Consider the following 17,667-nt stretch of genomic DNA (forward strand, 5'->3'; position numbering starts at 1 on the left):
TCATGACCTCGCGCTACTACTGTTGCTGCTGCCATTGCCGTCATCCTCCTTGATGGGCAGGGTCTGCTTCTTCTCGTCGGCCTCCCACTTCTTGGCAAAGGCGTAGACTATGCCGGACACGAAACCCAGGGCGATCGCAGAGACGCTGCCGAGGGTGACGGGGGCGGAGAAGAAGATGAGGCCGCTGATGGCGATGGGCAGCTTGTTGAGGGCGCCGACCATGGAGTACGTGGTGGACGAGGTGACACGGATGCACCAGGCGGAGCAGTAGGAGATGAAGATGGTGGCGAGGCCGGAGTAGACGATGCCCACGCAGATGCGGTTGCGCTGGTCCTCGGGGAAGTTCCTGACGAGGTTCTCGTGGCCCCAGTCTTCGACCAGGAGAGAGGCGACGATGAGGATGGGGATGGTGAGTAGGTTGTTGTAGTACATGGCTAGACGGGGTCAGCGTGTTTTCACAGCAACGGGACAGCCCCAAGAGCAAACAAGGCACAGAGGGCGAGAGGGAGGGGGGACGTACTATCCCAGTCCTTGAAGTCCATCCTCTTGATGACCTTGCGCAGGCTCAGGGTGTAGGTGGCGGTGCAGACAACATTGAGGGCCATCCACATGTAGCCAGCGTTGAGAATGGCCAGGGCGTCCTTGGAGGAGTCGCCGCCGCCGCCGCCGCCGCCGCCCATATCGCCGGCGAGGGCGTTCCGGATATCGGCCCAGGCCGCGACGACGGAGCTCAGAACCATTAGAGAGAAGGCCACCGTGGCCATGCGGGTGACCTCGCCGCCCCACAAGAAGACCTCACCATAGGCAATGGCGATGATGGTCAGGTTCTTGAAGATGGTGTAGACGGGGACCGAAAGGTACTGCAGGGCCTTGGTGCTCGTGTAGATCATGCCGACAAGGAGGAACGAGATCGGGAACCCTATCGGGGTTAGCAAAAACTATATCTTGGAGCGTGACCTATTGCCTATTCGAGGCGGCTGGGGGGAGGGTGATGTAACTGTACACTTCTTAGACTTGTCGAGGGTGACCGGGGTAAGAGACTTGATCATGCCGACCCGCTTGCACGCGGTGATGACGGCGATACAGATGATGGCCTAGAGTTGATGGAACTGTAAGGACTGTCTTGAAGAGGGGGAGAATGTTTTTCATTCAATTTTTTTTGAACAGAAAAACGAAGAAGAAAACCCCATCTTGCCAAACATACCTGGGCGGCTAGATAGAAGAAGGTCAGGTTCCATGAGGCTCCCGAGACGACGTACTTGTTGACGACGGTCATGGAGATGGACGCCATGCAGTAGGCCAGGACCGAGACGGGCGCATTGTTGTCCATGTCGGCAAGCGACAGCGGTGGCAGCAAGGAGCTGCGTTGGGGGCCGGCGCGGGCGCGGCCGACGAGGGAGTCGCCCTCCTCCTCGCCGTCGAAGGAACTACCGCGGAGCGGGATGCCCTGATCGGTGTCGTCCTTAGTCCGGTCGGCCATGGTGATGATGATGACGATGTGGCGGATGGTCGAGGGCGAGGCGAGCAAACGGAGGATCCGTACACAGTACGTGCTCTGGACAGATGGTGGTTGTCAGGAATCGCGGTCGGCGAGTCTGTCTCAGCAGCCGCAGCACTGCTGTGTGGTGTGTGCTTAATGTACCTGCTTAGGGGGCTGTCCTGGCGGGCCGAGATTACTGTGGCGTCCCGTAAAATTGCACCACCCGAATTCCTCCCAAACCCACAGAGTACCAAGCCCACCAAGTCCACTCCAATAAGCATATCAAAGCGCAGAGATCTTGGCTCTTGTGGCCGAGTTCTTTTTTCCCCAACGACGGGCCATCGAGCCTTTGCGGATAACTTGGTCTTGGTACTCCATACCTGGAACGGACCAACGAGGCTCGGTTCGGGCCCTGATTCGCGTGTTGCTGATCGCTTAATCATTCAGAGTTTCCGGCGGGGAACTCATCCAACACCCTCGCGGGCTTGCAGAATTACTGCCGCTGCATCCGTACACTGCATTTTGCATCTTTCAGTCTGCTTAAACCTAGCAGCCTTCACTGCTACTACTGCAGCAGCCGTTTGCTTTTTGCCCGAGCTCGCAGAGCTTGTTGTTTTTGTCACCCACCTACCCTACCCGTATTTTGAAATGCAGCGTTATCGGGGGGGGTGGCAACGGCCCTTTCAGGCTCATTTCCCGTTGTTGACCAGGCTGGCTGCTGGTGCATGCTATCCCCCCACTTTGGCAATATTAGCTAAGCGCATTGGGCATAGCCGGGCGGAGAAAGACGCCTTATCCGCCAGTCTAATGCACTCAGACGAAAACCGTTGGCAACTAACTGTTCGCGATTGGCAACGAGCATGCCAGTCAGAGCCCTTCGATCCATTGACAGCTTTGGTGATGGCATCCCTTACCTGTCTTTCTGGGGGTTGGCATTCAACGCTTTATGCGTTTTCGTTTGCCTCTGTCCTACACGCCGCGTTGCCTCTACGACAATCAACACCTACACGTACGACACGAGGCCCCCACGCAGCACTTGGGTTTTGCGGGGTGAAGGGATGACAGAATCTTAATAAGTGGACCGTGGCACGCTGTGGCGCCGTTCTCCAGCAGCTACTTTTCCGAGTGAGACCTCAGGGTGTGATCGGCAACTCCGGCAAAGCAAAGATGATGTTGGGGTGAGTTATCTGATTCTGTCTGCTGCAGACGTTTACTGTCATGAGGGCCTGATGAAGTTTCGGACAATGGCAGATAGCGCGCTCGAGGATCCGTACTCTAGATCGTTAACGGCCCCCTATAGGACCTACCTGATAACGACGACACTGGACTCTTTGCACGGGCAATGCTTTTGCTGGGGAACTAACCCCGTTTTGGAAGGTGGAATTGATCACAAAATGAGGTACGGATGGATACACGGTGAATACTTGGCAGGCTCCAGGATCATTCGAGGTTTCTCCGAGGTCAGTCTGCACACCCATCATGTCCGCAAGCCCAATCCAGCCTAGTGCTGCTTGCTGGGTGGTCAGAGTTTTCCCAGTGCTTCTGGCTGGCGGTATCCGAGATCCCACTGAAGTCCAGTTGGCTTTGCCGATCACACCCTCATTCAGCCATTGGCCCTGCAACCCGACTATCAACCGAACTTCTTCGTTGACATTGGCATAGGAAATAAGCTCTCTGTTACGGAGTATTTGTTCGAGATCCATAGAAGAAGCAACACAGGGTTAATCGTTCAATAGTCATGCCGTCGTCCTAGAGCGCTGTTTCCGCCCACGGCCACAACAGCTGCTAGTAGTGGTGGTAGCCGTTGTCAGCAACAGTGGTCTTCTGTTCTGTACAAGTTGCGGTGATGCCAACTACCAAGAGTGTAATTTATTTCATCATAATTGCCAAGCCCTTGTGCGGGTTGCACATGAATCTTCCAAAGGCGGATCTCCCTATTCTCTCCTCCCGTCTCCGTATCCCGCTGCCAAGCCACTCCACCTCTCTTACTGTGCCGCCCCCCTTTCGCCTCTTGGGACCTTTTCTTGACCTCTCTATTCCTCATTTATTCTCTCGCTTGTCCCTTTGTGTTTTTTGTTTTCCATAGCTCCTTCTAATCGAGGGATCCCTTTCTCTCCATCATCCCCTTTTTCTTCGGTCCTTCGGCCCCTCGATACCCGGCCCGTCATGGTCGCCATCACAAGCTCCTTGCGGCGGTTGACGCTCGTCTGGCTCTTCGGCCTCTTCACCCTCGGCCTCTTTTTAGTCTTTTACCACGACGCCGCCTGGTCCGCCGCCCGTAACTGGAAGGCCCCCTTCGTCACCGACTCGGGCCTCGACTTCTTCGGGGCCGACGCTCGGAACAAGGTCCGCGTCACCATCCTCGAGTCCGTCGGCACGCACGATGAGGTCACCTCCGCCCTCGTCACGGCCTTTGGCGGCCAGCCCGACATCAGCCTGACCCTCATGCTCCGCCAGCAGCGCTACAACATGCAGGACATCATGAACTCCTTCAAGTTGGCCTCCCCCGTTTCCAAGATCCTCTCCCAGGACGACTTCGCTGCCCTGGTCGCCGGCGCCACCCTCCCTCACGTCCTCGTCTCCACCACCTGCGAGCTCGATCTCGACGCCAAGGCCAAGGAGTTCCGCGACCTGCTCGCCCGGGGCGAAACCTACCTCTTCTGTCTCGTGCACCACGCCGACCGTTGGCGCGACGGCCAGCCCGTCGATGTCATCCGCGAGTACCTCGACAAGGGCATGGCCGACTTCATCGGCCTCAGCCAGCACACCGTCGACTTCCTGCACCGCGATACCGCCGAACACTGGGATCGCGACCTCAACTTCACCGCCCATGTGCTGCCCCCCGTCTTCCCCGTCAACCTGCCTGACCCGGACCCGGAGGGCCTGTCGCTCGCCATGCAGGGCGACTACTCGTCCGGCCGCCGCAACTACCAGCACACCTTTGAGCAGCTCGGTCACGTCATCGGCGAGCTGCGCGCCAAGGCCGGCACCGAGGAGGAGAAGGGCAGGAAGGTCACCCTGCACGTCATCGGCCACGGCGAGCCCCCCAGCGTGCCCGAGGACCTCCAGAGCAACGTCGTCTTCGACCAGGACCTGTCCTACCCCGACTTCTACCGCACCCTGTCCGGCGCCTTCACCATCATCCCCGCCTTCGCCGACGACGAGTACCTCGACCGCAAGGCCTCGTCCACGGTGCCCGCGGCGCTGATCGCCGGCGCGCCAATCGTCGCCAGCGAACGCCTCCTGGCCGCGTACACCTACCTGCCGCGCGAGGCCGTGTGGCTGTCGGAGCCCGGTGAGGACGAGATGGACACCATCAAGCGCTTCGTCGGCGACACGGCCGGGTACCAGGAGCGGACGGGCAAGGTCAAGGAGACGCGGGAGAGGCTGATGCAAGACAACATCAAGAACGTCGGCGAGTGGATCGGCGCGGCCGTGGCCAAGGTCAAGGCCATCAAGGAGGAGCAGGAGCTCGCCAAGGGGAAACCATAGGGACATGAGCCTGCCCGGGGGGGGGTCAGCTTTGTTTGAGGTGTACGCTACGTTATAGACTGTATATTGATGTCATGCGCTTACGAGCAAATACCCATTTTCCTATTCACTTTCACATCCTTCTTGGTTTTGTGCCAACAACTCAAGTGTCAGCTATTAATCGTCCCTGCATGTACCACACCTTCCTCCTTGGGATCAGGCGTTTGTTCGGAACTTCTTTCCAGGAGAGTGGCAGTGGAAGATCCACCATCGAACGCGCTGCACGATAGGGCTGAAGGGTTGGAGTCGTGATATATCACCTGTGCCTTGGCTGAGAATACCCCTGTGCCATTCGAAACTCTGAAACACTGCCAGGGACTCTCCAGCAGCCAGACCAAAGACGGTGTAATGGTTAGAATACGCGTACGGAATTACATTTGGGAGCAGCTGGAGGGTGTTCTTAGATTGTGAGGCTTGTTCGTCACTGCTGAGACCATGTTGATAGTGTGCCAAGATGACTACGCCGCCGAACCAACGGTAGGGACGGATGCCGTTTTATCCTCTCCTCTGGTGAAACGGCGGAGGGATGAGGACGCTTTTTGGGAGCAACATCATTTCGTGCATCAGGGGTCGTAGGGCGAAGAAAAAGAAGTAAGGCGGCTAGAAACCAAGCACAGATAGTACATGTGAAAGCCTCAGAAGTTACGATATCAGAAACCGATTCATAGTCATCAGTCATCTCAGATTGCAAAAACACACTGCTTCGTAGCGTGCTTAGCAATAATATCAATATGATGCACGAACCTTGTTCATTTGAAGCAGTGTGTTGTTGTCTGTTTCACAAATCGGAACGTCTTCTCAGTAATCTGGCGCTATCGGTGATGGCCAGCAACTGTAAGCACTCTAAGAAACTTGGGGGTTCGTTCCAACTTAGCTTTACTATGCACTTGTTTACTTTTTTTTTTTAGTTCTGTCGATCTTATTTGGACATTTTGTACTTCTCCCCCTACACCCAGCCATACTGCTTATACTTCATGTTGCGGCTGGCTGCCATAGGTTTAACGTAACCTGGTTGGAGAATCACTGTTATTTCTTAATTCCAGAGGTCTTTAACAGTCGATCTAGTTATAGTAAGTGAAAATAGAAAGCGTTGCCTGATGAAGGCCTTGAAGAATAAAAGTGTCGAGGCCACAAAAAGCCAAATCCTCACCTAATTGTTCATTAGACGGAACATGTCACCTAGGCTAGCACCGGCGTCAAAAAACGACAACGATAGAGGCATGCCGGTCCTTCCATTTTATAACTATTTTTCAACCCCAAGTCATTCGAATGCATAAACTTAACAACAGGGATTGCCGAAGACGGCATCACCAACTTCAGATTGTAATCTAGTCGTTGTGGACCACCGAACCTGGTCCTGCCACAGCACACAACACCAGGCACCCGGCATCCGGCACCTCTGAGTTAGCTTGTGCGTGAAGCTTCATTGGCCAGTTGGGCGCACAGTTTACACGCGTAAGGGATGATGCCTACCATCAAGGTAATATAAAAGGTTGATCCATTGCTTCTGGTGTCTAACGAAGGGAAGAATGAAAGCCATACAGGCCCTCGGCCACAGCCTGCTGTTCTAGACGGGGCGGCCAAGCGTCGTGGCGGATTGAGACTCCGCTGGATAGGCCACTTCTTAGGGACCCGGCTCAGAATTTCGCCGGTCCCAAATTTTACGCCCGTAAGCCTGAGATATGCGCTTCCGCGCAGCTATGAGCAGCTGATCTGATTTCAACAGAGCCCCTGCCGGCATGGGAGGGTATGTTGCCGGCCTCTACTACTGAGGACACGAACTTCAGAGCTTGAGGGAGCAACATATTGGGATCTACTGTCTCATAAGCCTTTTGTTTGTGATAACTTTCCAGTTGGATCTAGCTACGTTGCTAGCTAAAGTCACATGCCATCGCGTTCCCGCCGCCAAGCCGTATCCATGATAGACAGCGTAAGCACTCTGATTCCAGATGACGTTAAGAAGGAAATCCAAATTAACGACTGCCTTCATTGCACTATTAGTGACTGAAAAACCATGCTGGATCCTGAACTTGGTCTAGGCCCGGGACATCTAAACTCACATCTGTTTATTTGCAAGAGTTGTCGCTGCAGCAAGTTCCGAAGGCTCCTCTTCCAGGACATGGTACGTCAAATCCAAGGCCCTTCTTGCAAGGGCCGTTAACGCCACCATCAAAGAATGTGGATCCAGGGCTAACATCGACACAGCCGGCTGAGACACTAGCCGTGAGCGCTGCGGCGACAAGGAGGAATCCGGAGAACTGCATATTGGTAGAGTTCTGAAGATGGGTGGAAGAATGACTATGTTCTGAGAGAGTAGCAAAAGGTTTATGGACTTGAAAGAATGATAGCCTGAAAGACTGAAAGGCTGAGTTGTTGAGTAAGAGACGTGATACCGAATGCTGTAAAGAGCTTCTCTTTAAATACCCACCCAATCTACATTACTCGGAAATCACGAAAATGTACCGACTAGCATTTTGGTAAGGGCATAGTTTCGAATAGTCGCCGAGCTCAGGATGGTCATGTGTAAGGTCTTAATGAATCCGCAGGAGCCGTGAAACACAGGGAAGGTACGCTTAATAAGACAATAGCTAATGCTATCTGATATCAAGGATAGTCTTCGCCCATGTATAAAACAGCTTTGAAACCAAACCTTTAGGGATCAGGTACCCGGTCTAGTATCCAAGGTAGTAGGACCATGCAGACATTTGGTTCGTCCAAGTGGATACTTGCTCTCGGTCCCTATTTACTTGGTCCAGTATCGTGTTTGGCGAACAGTCCCAAACGTAGGCCAGCCGGTGGGTTTTTTAGATTCTTCATCGGTGTCTCCATCCGTACAAGTGTCGTCTGGGAAGGGGCGACAGAATCACCCACCTCGCTGCTCTTCCTCAGCATGGACTCGGCAAAGTTGGGCCGCGCCGAGCAGAGTTCCACTCTGCGGTCGACATTCTACCAGACGAGGGTTCTATGGGACATATTCTTCTCGACAAGACTATTGAACACCAAGCTTTTGAGAAACGGCTTCAGAACGCAGAAGCTGCTTGCAGCTTTGCACAAGCACTGTGTCATGAGCAAGGGGGGTATGAAATCGCATCTACGAGTAGACTCTAATCTACATGACTAATCCTACAAGGTAAAAGGTCTGCTAGGATCTACATACCAAGGCGAATGAAGATATTACGATTCAAATGAAAGTATCACGAGTCGGGCTGGAACACTGAGTGACCGGAATGCTCCGATGAAGGCCGGAACGGTCCGGTCAGACCCGGATAGGCCCGGACGAGCTGGGGCCATCACAACACACACTGTATTTTGAGGTTTTTGAGATGACGCGAACCCGGGGGTAGTAGTCCGAGTTGTCGAGGCAGCCCAAGGACCTTCCGAAACGAACCAAGGCGAAGCGTTGCAGGCTAGTTATCTGTCGGAGGAGGCGGTTCAAGGAGGTGATCTACTCGACGGGCGTGATCAATTCAGGAACATCGGCGATTGGCCTTCCACGTCGGGAAAGTCTGCCGTGCGCCCGAGTCATACCCGCCAGATGGATGACTCTTTTACCTCGTTCATATCTTTCAATCCGGCCACATGACAAAGGATTTCCACGCCGGTCGGCCCGTCCTTCACACCATTACTTGAGCGTGAGCGTAATAAAGTTTCAACCCGCTTCACAAGGGCTACAGCATTGCTGAGTAGCTTCAGGTGGCGCTGAGGCTCAGTGGCCTGCGTAGGCTGCTGACTTACACGTATGATGCTTGTAAGGAAGCAAGAAGCAAAGCAAAACGTAAAAAAATAGAATCACTGTGTGAGAGACTATGTACTCTATGGACAGGCGTATCTACACCTGCTAGTAGTTGATGACTGCTGTTCACACTCAGGACGTGTGACACTCAAGCCTTTAACTAGAAACTTATACTAAGCAGCAGAACATTGCTTCAGCTTGGTGTAGCTAAAAAAAAGTTCTAGGACTCCAATTCCCATTTTGTTGGATCGAGAGATGTAGTTGACTGTGGGTATATTATGTGTTCGGTAGGCCTAGTTATATTTATGCGTGCCCAATTATTGTCCTTCTGGCTGACTAGGTATTGACATGGTCCTCGCAGACTAGCTGAAGCCTCTAAGCAGCGCATCTCTTAGAGCAAAGCGGTATTTTCAAGGTCGCTGACTTATCTATTACAGGATGAATCTATTCGTTGCTTGTCAGGCCTGGAGACGTAACCCTAGGTAGATGATACTTCCGAGACTGCAAGGGTAACCGGCTTATACGTCCTAGGACCTGAAACGAGATACAGCCTTTTCAGGTGCCACAGAGACTGTAAGTCACGTAGGCGCTATTTTACTATGTTGCTAAGTTAGAAGACAGCTGATCGAAGGACAAATTTACTGGTAGCGTTAGAACTGGGATTTTATAATGAACCACTCTTATCCAGGTCCAATTCTCTTTCATAGCACCCTCAGTTTGATCAGATAATTCTTTTTTGTAAAGTTGCGACCTGGTTGGAAGCTTTCTGCGAAATCATCCCTCGGCGTTTCAACTTCGTTATGAAGAGAACCTGCAGTGTTCCTATCAAACAGGTTAGCAGAGACACTGAGGAAGGGTTGGAGATTTTACGCCTGGAGAAGCCTGTATTTTTCAATTGATTTAGAACCTTAACTTTTATTTTCGAAAAACGACGTTTGCGTCTAGAAGATTGCTTTGTAAAAATTGATGTCAGGGTTGCCGGAGCAAGGGAGCCATCTTTGGGGGGGGGGGGGGGGGGGGGGGGGGGGGGGGGGGTGCTGCTGCCTGAAAAGGGAGAGAGCCATTAGTCCGACAAGGGTTTTAATAAAATAAACGGTCTCGGCAGTTAAGGGATGCGAAGGTCAAATTTGAACGCCAACACCCACCTATACCTACGTTCCTCGTCGACTCTCTCACTCTGTGTGAGTTCAGCCTGACAATTAGCTTCTTTAGCGAAGAGCCAACTTTTTTTTTCCTCTTTTCTTTCCTGGATAGAAGAAAATGGCATTGTGATCGTTGTTTCGTAAACGACTGTTCCTGTTCTAAATGGAATTTTGTCACGCACTTGAGTCATGCGTTTGAGGACCGTATTTGGGGGAGGCTGTTTATCAGACAGCGCAAAGTGTCTGCGGCCTGATTTGCGATTGGAAGCAACATCAGGCGATGATATACTAATGGCTCTGTTGACACCTGATTACTTTGTAGACCAGTCCGACCTTTATGCTGTCCTAGGTGATGGTATGGATGACTCTTGTTGTGTTCTGAAAGCTTTGCTGGTCGGTGCCTTTTGAAAAGAGCTCTTTTTCAGACGATTGCGTTCTGGCTACCTCTGCTGATCAGGAATGCTGTTATCTATTTTTGCATTGATTTGTGATGCCGGCTGATACCGGTCTGTATTGACTTGGGCTTCGACTTAATCCTCGTCGTCCTATTCAGAGGTGTCATTGTTAAATTCTGAGTCGGCTTCAGCATAGGTGCTAGTCGGAGAGCTGTCTTTCGCAGGCTTGGTGGCCAATTGGAGGTCAGAGTGCAGTGTAAGCACTTTCTGCAGTTGGCTCAGAGGCAGTGTGCGTTTGGATGCCTTTTAATAGTGACTAAAGTTACAGAGGACGTTATGCAGCTCTGGGTAGCAGCTCAGGTGCGAAAACTAGGCGTTAGTCGGTTAAACCAGCACAAAAAGGTTTTATCTGGATCGTAAAATTTCGTGTGTGAGAGTTAGTATGTGTGCGGAGTTCCCAGAGTAGCAGTGTGTATCTTTCCTTGATAGTGTTTTTGAAGCAGAGAATGGCGGTCTAGGGTTGTCCGTAGTTGAGCAACTTTTTTTTTCTTGTCATCTGAGTCAGAGGCTACGAGACCTCTTTGATATTTGTTCTCATCACTGGCCAAGTTCAGTGGCATTGCAGCCACCCTAAAAACCGGTTATTGTCCGTAAGGACTTTCTGGGAAGGCTGTTGGTGTTCAGCGCAGAACAAGTCTTCCTTGCAATTGAGGGATTTGGAGCCTATATATGATACAGAATCAGGAGAGCTTTGATGGAAAGCGACAGTTGACTCATGTTATTCTCATCTGGGGATACAGAGGATAAGGCCAACATCGCGACAGTGGCAACTCTAGATAGCATAGGTGGGTTACAAGGCTGATCCAATCTCTAAATACAAAGCCAAAGACGGAAGCAGGTTCTCTTAAGGAGTTTTTTACACCGCTGCAGACTTTTCGATGTGGTTGTGGCCTAATTTAACTACTACTGGGCAACATACAACCTGGATGTGGGCTGTGTTTTTTGAAGCCCTAACAGTGTTGATTGGTTTCTCTTGGTGGAGCTGGGAAGACAGGACCAGCTTATCTTTATTGTCTTCTTTGATCTTATGGTTCGAGATGAATGTGGCGTTAGAAATCGAGGGTGTTGGATCACTTTGTGTGATTAGATAGGAAGTAGAATCCTGAAACTGTTTGTCGATCTGGTTATTGGCTCTTCCGTTGAAGCGGCACAACTTGCCATGTCGTTGCCCCCGGGTTCCAGAGTCACGCGCTTCATGGCTATAGAAGCACTCGTCGTCACCTTCTTGCCTGTCATGATTGATCTGGTGAAACTATCTTTTGTGATATGCTCCTCGACTGTATCCTCTCATACCAATTTCGTTCTCGTTGCAAATCGCATTCACTATGCCCGCTAATATCAACTCTTAGAAGATATTACGATGAGATAGCATACTTGGCAGCGAGCGAAAATAAATAAATTTAAAAGAATGAGAAACTTCTGCAGGGCGATTGCAGTGCGAACATCAAGTAGCACCCGCTGCTCAACTACCTCCACCCCGTCTTCTCCTAAAAAGCGAGCGCCGGTGTCCGCGGCACTCTCGCTGTTGATAGGGCAGGTTAAGATGTCCTTTGCATATGGTGTTCGCCGAGGGCTCAGCAGGTTAAGTCAACATACCCACTTCCTGGCCCCCCCCCCTTCCTGGCCCCCCCAGCCCCACCAAGCTACACCAAAAGGTACTACTTTTTAGTATACCCTTAATTAATTGCCTAAAAGAGCTACAAAAATAAAAAAAATATTATTTTAAAGATCTTAACTTAAATTATAAATAAAAAAATAAAAAGAATAAATTAATAGTAAGATAAGCTTGAAATAGTACTATAAAAATAAAAGTTAGATTTTCTATATAATTTATGTTACGGTCGGCTTTCCGTGGTAGTGTCTATTAGCAGAAGCTGAGGCAACGAAGCTGGGGAACAGTGCTGTAAGTCGTGCTGAAAGGATCAGGTCTTCAGAGGATACGGTGATCAGTCGTATACTCAACAAAGGTCTTGTAATGTGTGTCACTAGTGAAGGGTGCCGAGAGTATCCGAGGGGATAATCACAAAGTTGATTGCTGAAGAGCTATGGGAGTCTGTCCTTGAGTGCGTCCAAGTCCATCCTATATACAAGTCCGCTCATGTAGTCTTAGAGGCATCCGTATGTTCAACATACGGGTGCCGTACTCTTGGCATACGGGTGCCGTATCCTTGGCGTACGGGTTCCGTATTTCTGGCGTACGGATCTAATCTAATCTTATCTCCACGTGACCTGTACCATAGTTCTTCCGTTCCGGGGGAGTCATCTGCTGAACCCTGTCTCTTGTCCATACAAAGGCTGTGCCGCCCGCGTCCTGCTGGCCGGGTGGGGCTCTCGTCGCCTGTAACTTGTTGGGTCGTAACATCAGGTCTCCCCTCCAAAGGTCTTGTCCTCAAGACCCATAAGTAGGTAGTGTCTCCCAGGTTGGGGAGTCGTCAATTCTGCGTCCCTGTTTATCATGATGTTGACAACATGACAGGTCGCGTCCAAAAGTCAAGGGACTCCAAATCAGCACTTCGTTCAGCGTGTGACGACGTCTTCGATCGTTTTGGTTCTTCTGATACCATGCCTTGTACCCGTTGCTTCCGCGCGAAGCGTCCATGTCGGATTGCTGAGGGTTCCAAAGTCTGCCAGGGTTGCAAGAACCTGAAGCGCCCTTGCGATGGCGTGGTGGTGGCGTCGAGCCGTGAGTTTTTCGTTCTTGTCGTGAGGTGTCTTCTTGGTGGTGTGCTGACAAGGGTAGTGCGACGCCTGAGTGATCAGCGTCAAGAATGGGAGGAGAAGGAGGAGCAAGCGAGTGATGCTCTCCTGGGGCTTCATGAGAAGCTTGCTCGTGTTCAGGCCGAGGTGGCTGAAGCGGCGGGTCGTTTGGCGCGAATTCGTACTATTCGCAAGAAGGTTAAGGAGCGTCATCTCGAGACGTTTTCTCGGGGTCTGCAGGAGCTGGAGGATGACGAGTTGCTTTCTGCTTTGGATGCTCACGAGCAGGGTGTCGTGGGTGATCTTCAATCCATAGGGGTTCCTAACGAGGTCGACTGGCCTTCCTTCGGGATTGGCGAGGAGTTTGCGGATTTAGGTTCCTTAGTTCCGGAGCGGTCTGAGAGCTGGAGTACTCCCGTAGAAGCTCCTGGGAATGCTGGAGGTTCTTGACTGGTTCCCATGAGTTGTCTTCGTGTCCGTAGCCTTTCCACTTAATGAGATATTCGTCATGACCGTCTTCGTTCCTGTGGTCGATGATTCGCTCGACTTCGTATTCTGGTTCGTTGGGTTCAACGATGATGCAGTCTTCAGTGTGTGATCCGCGTGGTGCCGGTTCGAGGAGTGCGATGTGAAAGACTGGGTGGACTTTCATCGTATCGGGTAGTTTTAGCTTGTAGTTGACTGGCGAGACCTTCTTGAGGATTTCGAAAGGTCCGAGTTTTTTGTAGTCCAATTTGTCGCTAGGTCGCTTGGTTTTGATATTTCGTCGTATGAGGTAGGCGCTATCTCCCTCTTCTAAGGATGGTCCTCCAATCCTTGAAGTGTTGGCGTATTTCTTCATTCGTTCTCTGACGAATTCCAAATCTTGGGAGACGTTTGTCTGGATTTCGCGCATCTTATTGATTCCGGCCACGGCCTTCAGGGCCCGTGGTCCTTCGCGTGGTTCTCCATGTGCGGTAGGTTCGAATCCGTAGTTCAGGTAGAATGGGGAGTGGAGAGTGCTTTCTCCGACTGCGCTGTTGTAGGCGAACTGGGCTGTAGGCAACAGTGGTACCCAGTTGTCTTGATCGTAGTTGACATAGCATCGTAGATACTGTTCGAGTATCTGGTTGATTCGTTCGGTCTGACCATCGGTCTGCGGGTGGAAAGAGGTAGACAGTTTGTGGTCTGCACCAAGTTGCGAAATCAGAGATTTCCAAAACTTCGAAGTAAACAGCTTGTCTCTGTCTGACACAATTTCGTTGGGTAGTCCGTGGTTGCTGATGATGTATTTCAAAAACGTGTACGCAAGGTCTTCTGCTGTACTTGCTTCCAGGTATGGAATGAAGTAAGCGTATTTGGTGAGTCGGTCCACAATGACCAAAACGCTGTCGTAATAGACCTTCGTCAGTGGTTCTCTTGACTTTGGTAGTTTGACGATAAAGTCCAAAGAGATCGAGTGCCATGCTGCTGGTGGTATTGGCAGTGGCTGAATGAGTCCGTAGGGTTTGTGTGGACTGTTCTTGCTTTTCTTGCAGGGTTCGCAATCCCGGATTGCGTCTGCGACGTCCTGTCTTGTTACTCGCTGGTCGTGATGTTGTCGAATTCGTTTCCAGGTCTTGGTAACTCCTTGGTGTCCGTGTGCTCGAGTACTGTGAATCTCTCTGATCATCTCATGCGTCATTTTGTTGGTCGTGCCAATCATGACTCGTCTGGCGATCATGAGGAGTTTCTGTGCTGGAACAAGGTCTCCATTCTTGTCTGTCTTGAGGATAACTTGTGTTTCCTCTGGAACGGGGACTTCGTGATCCGTCCTTCTGCTGAGAGCGTCGGCTCTGCCGTTGTCGGTTCCTTTTCTGTAGATGATCCGGAAGTTGTATTCCGAAAGGAATTCTGACCATCTGACTTGTCGTTTGTTCAGGTTCTTGGATGTTGTGAAGTGTGCGAGGTTCTTGTGATCCGTGTATACGAGGACTTCGTGTTTCGTACCAGATAGTTGTGGTCTCCATTCATGGAATGCTTCGATGATTGCCATGAGTTCTTTGTCGTGGATCTGGTAGTTCAATTCTGGTCCGTGGAATGCTTTGGAGAAGAAGGCACAAGGGTGTAGTCTTCCTTCTTCGTCGCGTTGACCAAGTTGTCCGCCCATAGCGAAGTCTGAGGCGTCGGTCTCGACTTCGAAAGGTTTGTTAGGGTCGGGGATTCGAGTGACAGGTTCTGAGCTGACTTGTTGTTTGACTTTCTCGAATGCGTCATTGCGTTCTTTGGTCCATTCGAATGGGGTGTCTTTCCGTGTGAGGTTCTGGATGCATTGCACGCTTCCTGCGTAACTTTTGAGAAATCGTCGATAGAAATTGACGAATCCTAGGAACGACTGGACGTCCTTGACGTTCTGAGGTGTAGGCCAGTCCCTGACTGCCTGTACTTTCTTCGCTTCCATCTCGATTTGCCCTGGGGTGATGGTGTATCCTAGGAAATCGATTCTTTGGGTGTGGAATTCGCATTTTTCGGCTTCTACCAACAGTTTGGCTTCTTGGAGCTTCTGAAGGACTTGGTGGACGTGTTCCTTGTGTAGCTCAAGGGTAGGTGAGAAGATGAGGATGTCGTCGAGGTAGACGACAACGAATATGTCGATAAATTCGCTGAGGACGTGGTTGATCATTGTCTGAAAGGTGGCGGGTGCGTTGGTGAGTCCGAAAGGCATCACGAGGTACTCGAAGAGTCCTTTACGTGTTCGGAACGCTGTTTTCCATTCTTCGCCTTCCTTCATTCTGATCAAGTTGTAGGCTCCTTTGAGGTCGAGGGCCGTAAACCAGTTTGCTCCATGTAGCAAATCTCGGAGTTCTGAGATGAGTGGTAGCGGGTAACAGTTCTTCTTCGTAATGCTGTTGAGTTGTCGGTAGTCAACGCATAGTCGTAGTTTGCCATTTTTCTTTGGCACAAACAGGATAGGGTATCCTGCTGATGACTCAGAGGGTCTGATGTATCCCTTCTTGAGGTTCTCGTCGAGGTACTTGTCGAGTGCCTCTCGTTCTGTTTCATTGAGTCCATATATCGGATGGAACTTCGGGTGGGAGCCTTCGATGAGAGGGATCTCGTGATCGTAAGGTCCATGTTCTGGTAAGCCTGTTTCCAACTCTGGGGCAAACAGCTTTTCGTACTTCCGGTACTCCTCTGGAATAGCTAGGAGTGGATCTGATCCCTGATCTGATACTGCCGGGGCTACCGTCTTGGAAGGCCGTATCTCCCGGAGATAGGCTACGTATCGGATTCGTTGTATGGTGTCGTCAAGAGGTGCTCTAGAGGATTCGTTTGAGGCCTGGCTCTTGCAGTGCTGCTCAGTGACTGAATCTGACCATTGGAGTTGGCCGGTTCTCCAATCTATTCGTGGGTTGTGCTTTCGTAACCATGTGATTCCTAGGATGACGTCGATGTCTCCCATTTCTGTGATGTCGAATTGGAGTTCTTCTTTCTGGTCATGAACTTGCAAAGGGAGGTGCACTGTCTCCAAAACAATGAGTCCGCCACCGTACTCGACTTGTTCTCCTTCGACCGTCCGTAACGCGTACGGGCGTTCTTTCTTCTGCCATGGTATCTGTCGCTCATTCACCAGTCTGGGTGAGATGAAGTTTCCTTGAGCGCCGCTGTCGATGATCGCGCGCGTCCGTTGTCCTTGGATCTCGATGTCCAGGTCGAAGTGTGCTGCGTCGTAGGTTGCACATAGGGTCTTATGGGTTGTCGCCGTACGTTGCCCTTCTGTCGTAGGCGTCATCAGTTTTTTGACTGTTGAGCTTCTTTTTGTGCCTTCCGCCAGGCCTTTGCCTTGGCTTTGGAGTGGATGAGGCATTCGTCGTGTTCGCATTCTCGCCATCCCTTGTCGTCGTTGTAGCATGACATGGGGTATTCGGGGTCTGGGGTGAAGGTGGCAATGTTTCCTTCGCCGTAGTATCGCATTGTCCAGAATGGGAGTTGTTTGTTGAGGTAGACATCCTGAATGGGTTCTTTAGTGTATCGTCGAGGGTAGAAGTAGAACTCCTTCTTGCCCTTCTTGTGTCTTCTGCAGTTGTCGTCCAGGCATTCGGCCCAAAAGAGGTCTTCGTGGTCCTCGTGGCTGGGGTTCAGTAGCGGGTGGTCTCCTGGTACGAGTGGCGTAGGTGGATGGTTCTTTTTGTACGCTGTCCCATGGAACTGAACTGACTGGTTGTCACTCTTGGGGTTGATGATCTGGTATTCTGGTCGCTTCGGGGGTTCCGGGCTCTCTTCTTCGGAGCTAGATGCGATGTAGGTTTCGTAGTACTGACTAGGCGTGATCCTGTAGTCGGGTGTTTCTTCAGAGTCGTAATCTAAGCCGTCTGGCCCTTCCGGGTGGTCGCTTGCAACGTGTTCGTACGCCTTTCTCTGCTGGGGGGTCCAGGTTCGTGGGTCTCGAGGGTTGTTTGCTGCGACTTGGTTGAGTGTAGTTATCTCGATTTTTCCTCCTGGTGCTACTAGTCCTTGAAGTGCAGGTCTCCTGACTTCTTCAAGTTGTCCTGCCTGGAGCATCTCGTCGAGTTGTTCGTTGATCTTGCGTGTGAGCTTCTGGTTGGAGCCCCTTCGCATCATGGCGAGGGTTCTTGGTTGTTCTTGGGTGGTTCCCTTTTCCTCAGGGGT

At 51.3% G+C, this 17,667-nt stretch overlaps 3 protein-coding genes across 3 annotated transcripts; 2 read left to right on the plus strand and 1 right to left on the minus strand.

Moving 5' to 3' along the window:
• CH63R_05572 (Gdp-mannose transporter) lies at positions 1-1,480 on the minus strand (the record flags this gene model as incomplete). Its single annotated transcript, XM_018300547.1, has 4 exons — positions 1-434; positions 521-919; positions 1,004-1,094; positions 1,205-1,480. The coding sequence occupies 4 exons, from the start codon at positions 1,478-1,480 to the stop codon at positions 1-3; spliced, it is 1,200 nt and encodes a 399-aa protein (XP_018158397.1).
• A 2,166-nt stretch (positions 1,481-3,646) lies between these two features.
• Positions 3,647-4,972, plus strand: CH63R_05573 (uncharacterized protein; the record flags this gene model as incomplete). The annotated part of the gene is made up of 1 exon (XM_018300548.1): positions 3,647-4,972. The coding sequence occupies one exon, from the start codon at positions 3,647-3,649 to the stop codon at positions 4,970-4,972; it is 1,326 nt and encodes a 441-aa protein (XP_018158398.1).
• A 2,929-nt stretch (positions 4,973-7,901) lies between these two features.
• Positions 7,902-8,180, plus strand: CH63R_05574 (uncharacterized protein; the record flags this gene model as incomplete). The annotated part of the gene is made up of 2 exons (XM_018300549.1): positions 7,902-8,088; positions 8,149-8,180. The coding sequence occupies 2 exons, from the start codon at positions 7,902-7,904 to the stop codon at positions 8,178-8,180; spliced, it is 219 nt and encodes a 72-aa protein (XP_018158399.1).
• Between the last annotated feature and the right edge of the window lie 9,487 nt (positions 8,181-17,667).

The sequence above is a fragment of the Colletotrichum higginsianum genome, chromosome 4 (genome assembly GCF_001672515.1).
Source record: "Colletotrichum higginsianum IMI 349063 chromosome 4, whole genome shotgun sequence".
Taxonomy (NCBI): domain Eukaryota; kingdom Fungi; phylum Ascomycota; class Sordariomycetes; order Glomerellales; family Glomerellaceae; genus Colletotrichum; species Colletotrichum higginsianum.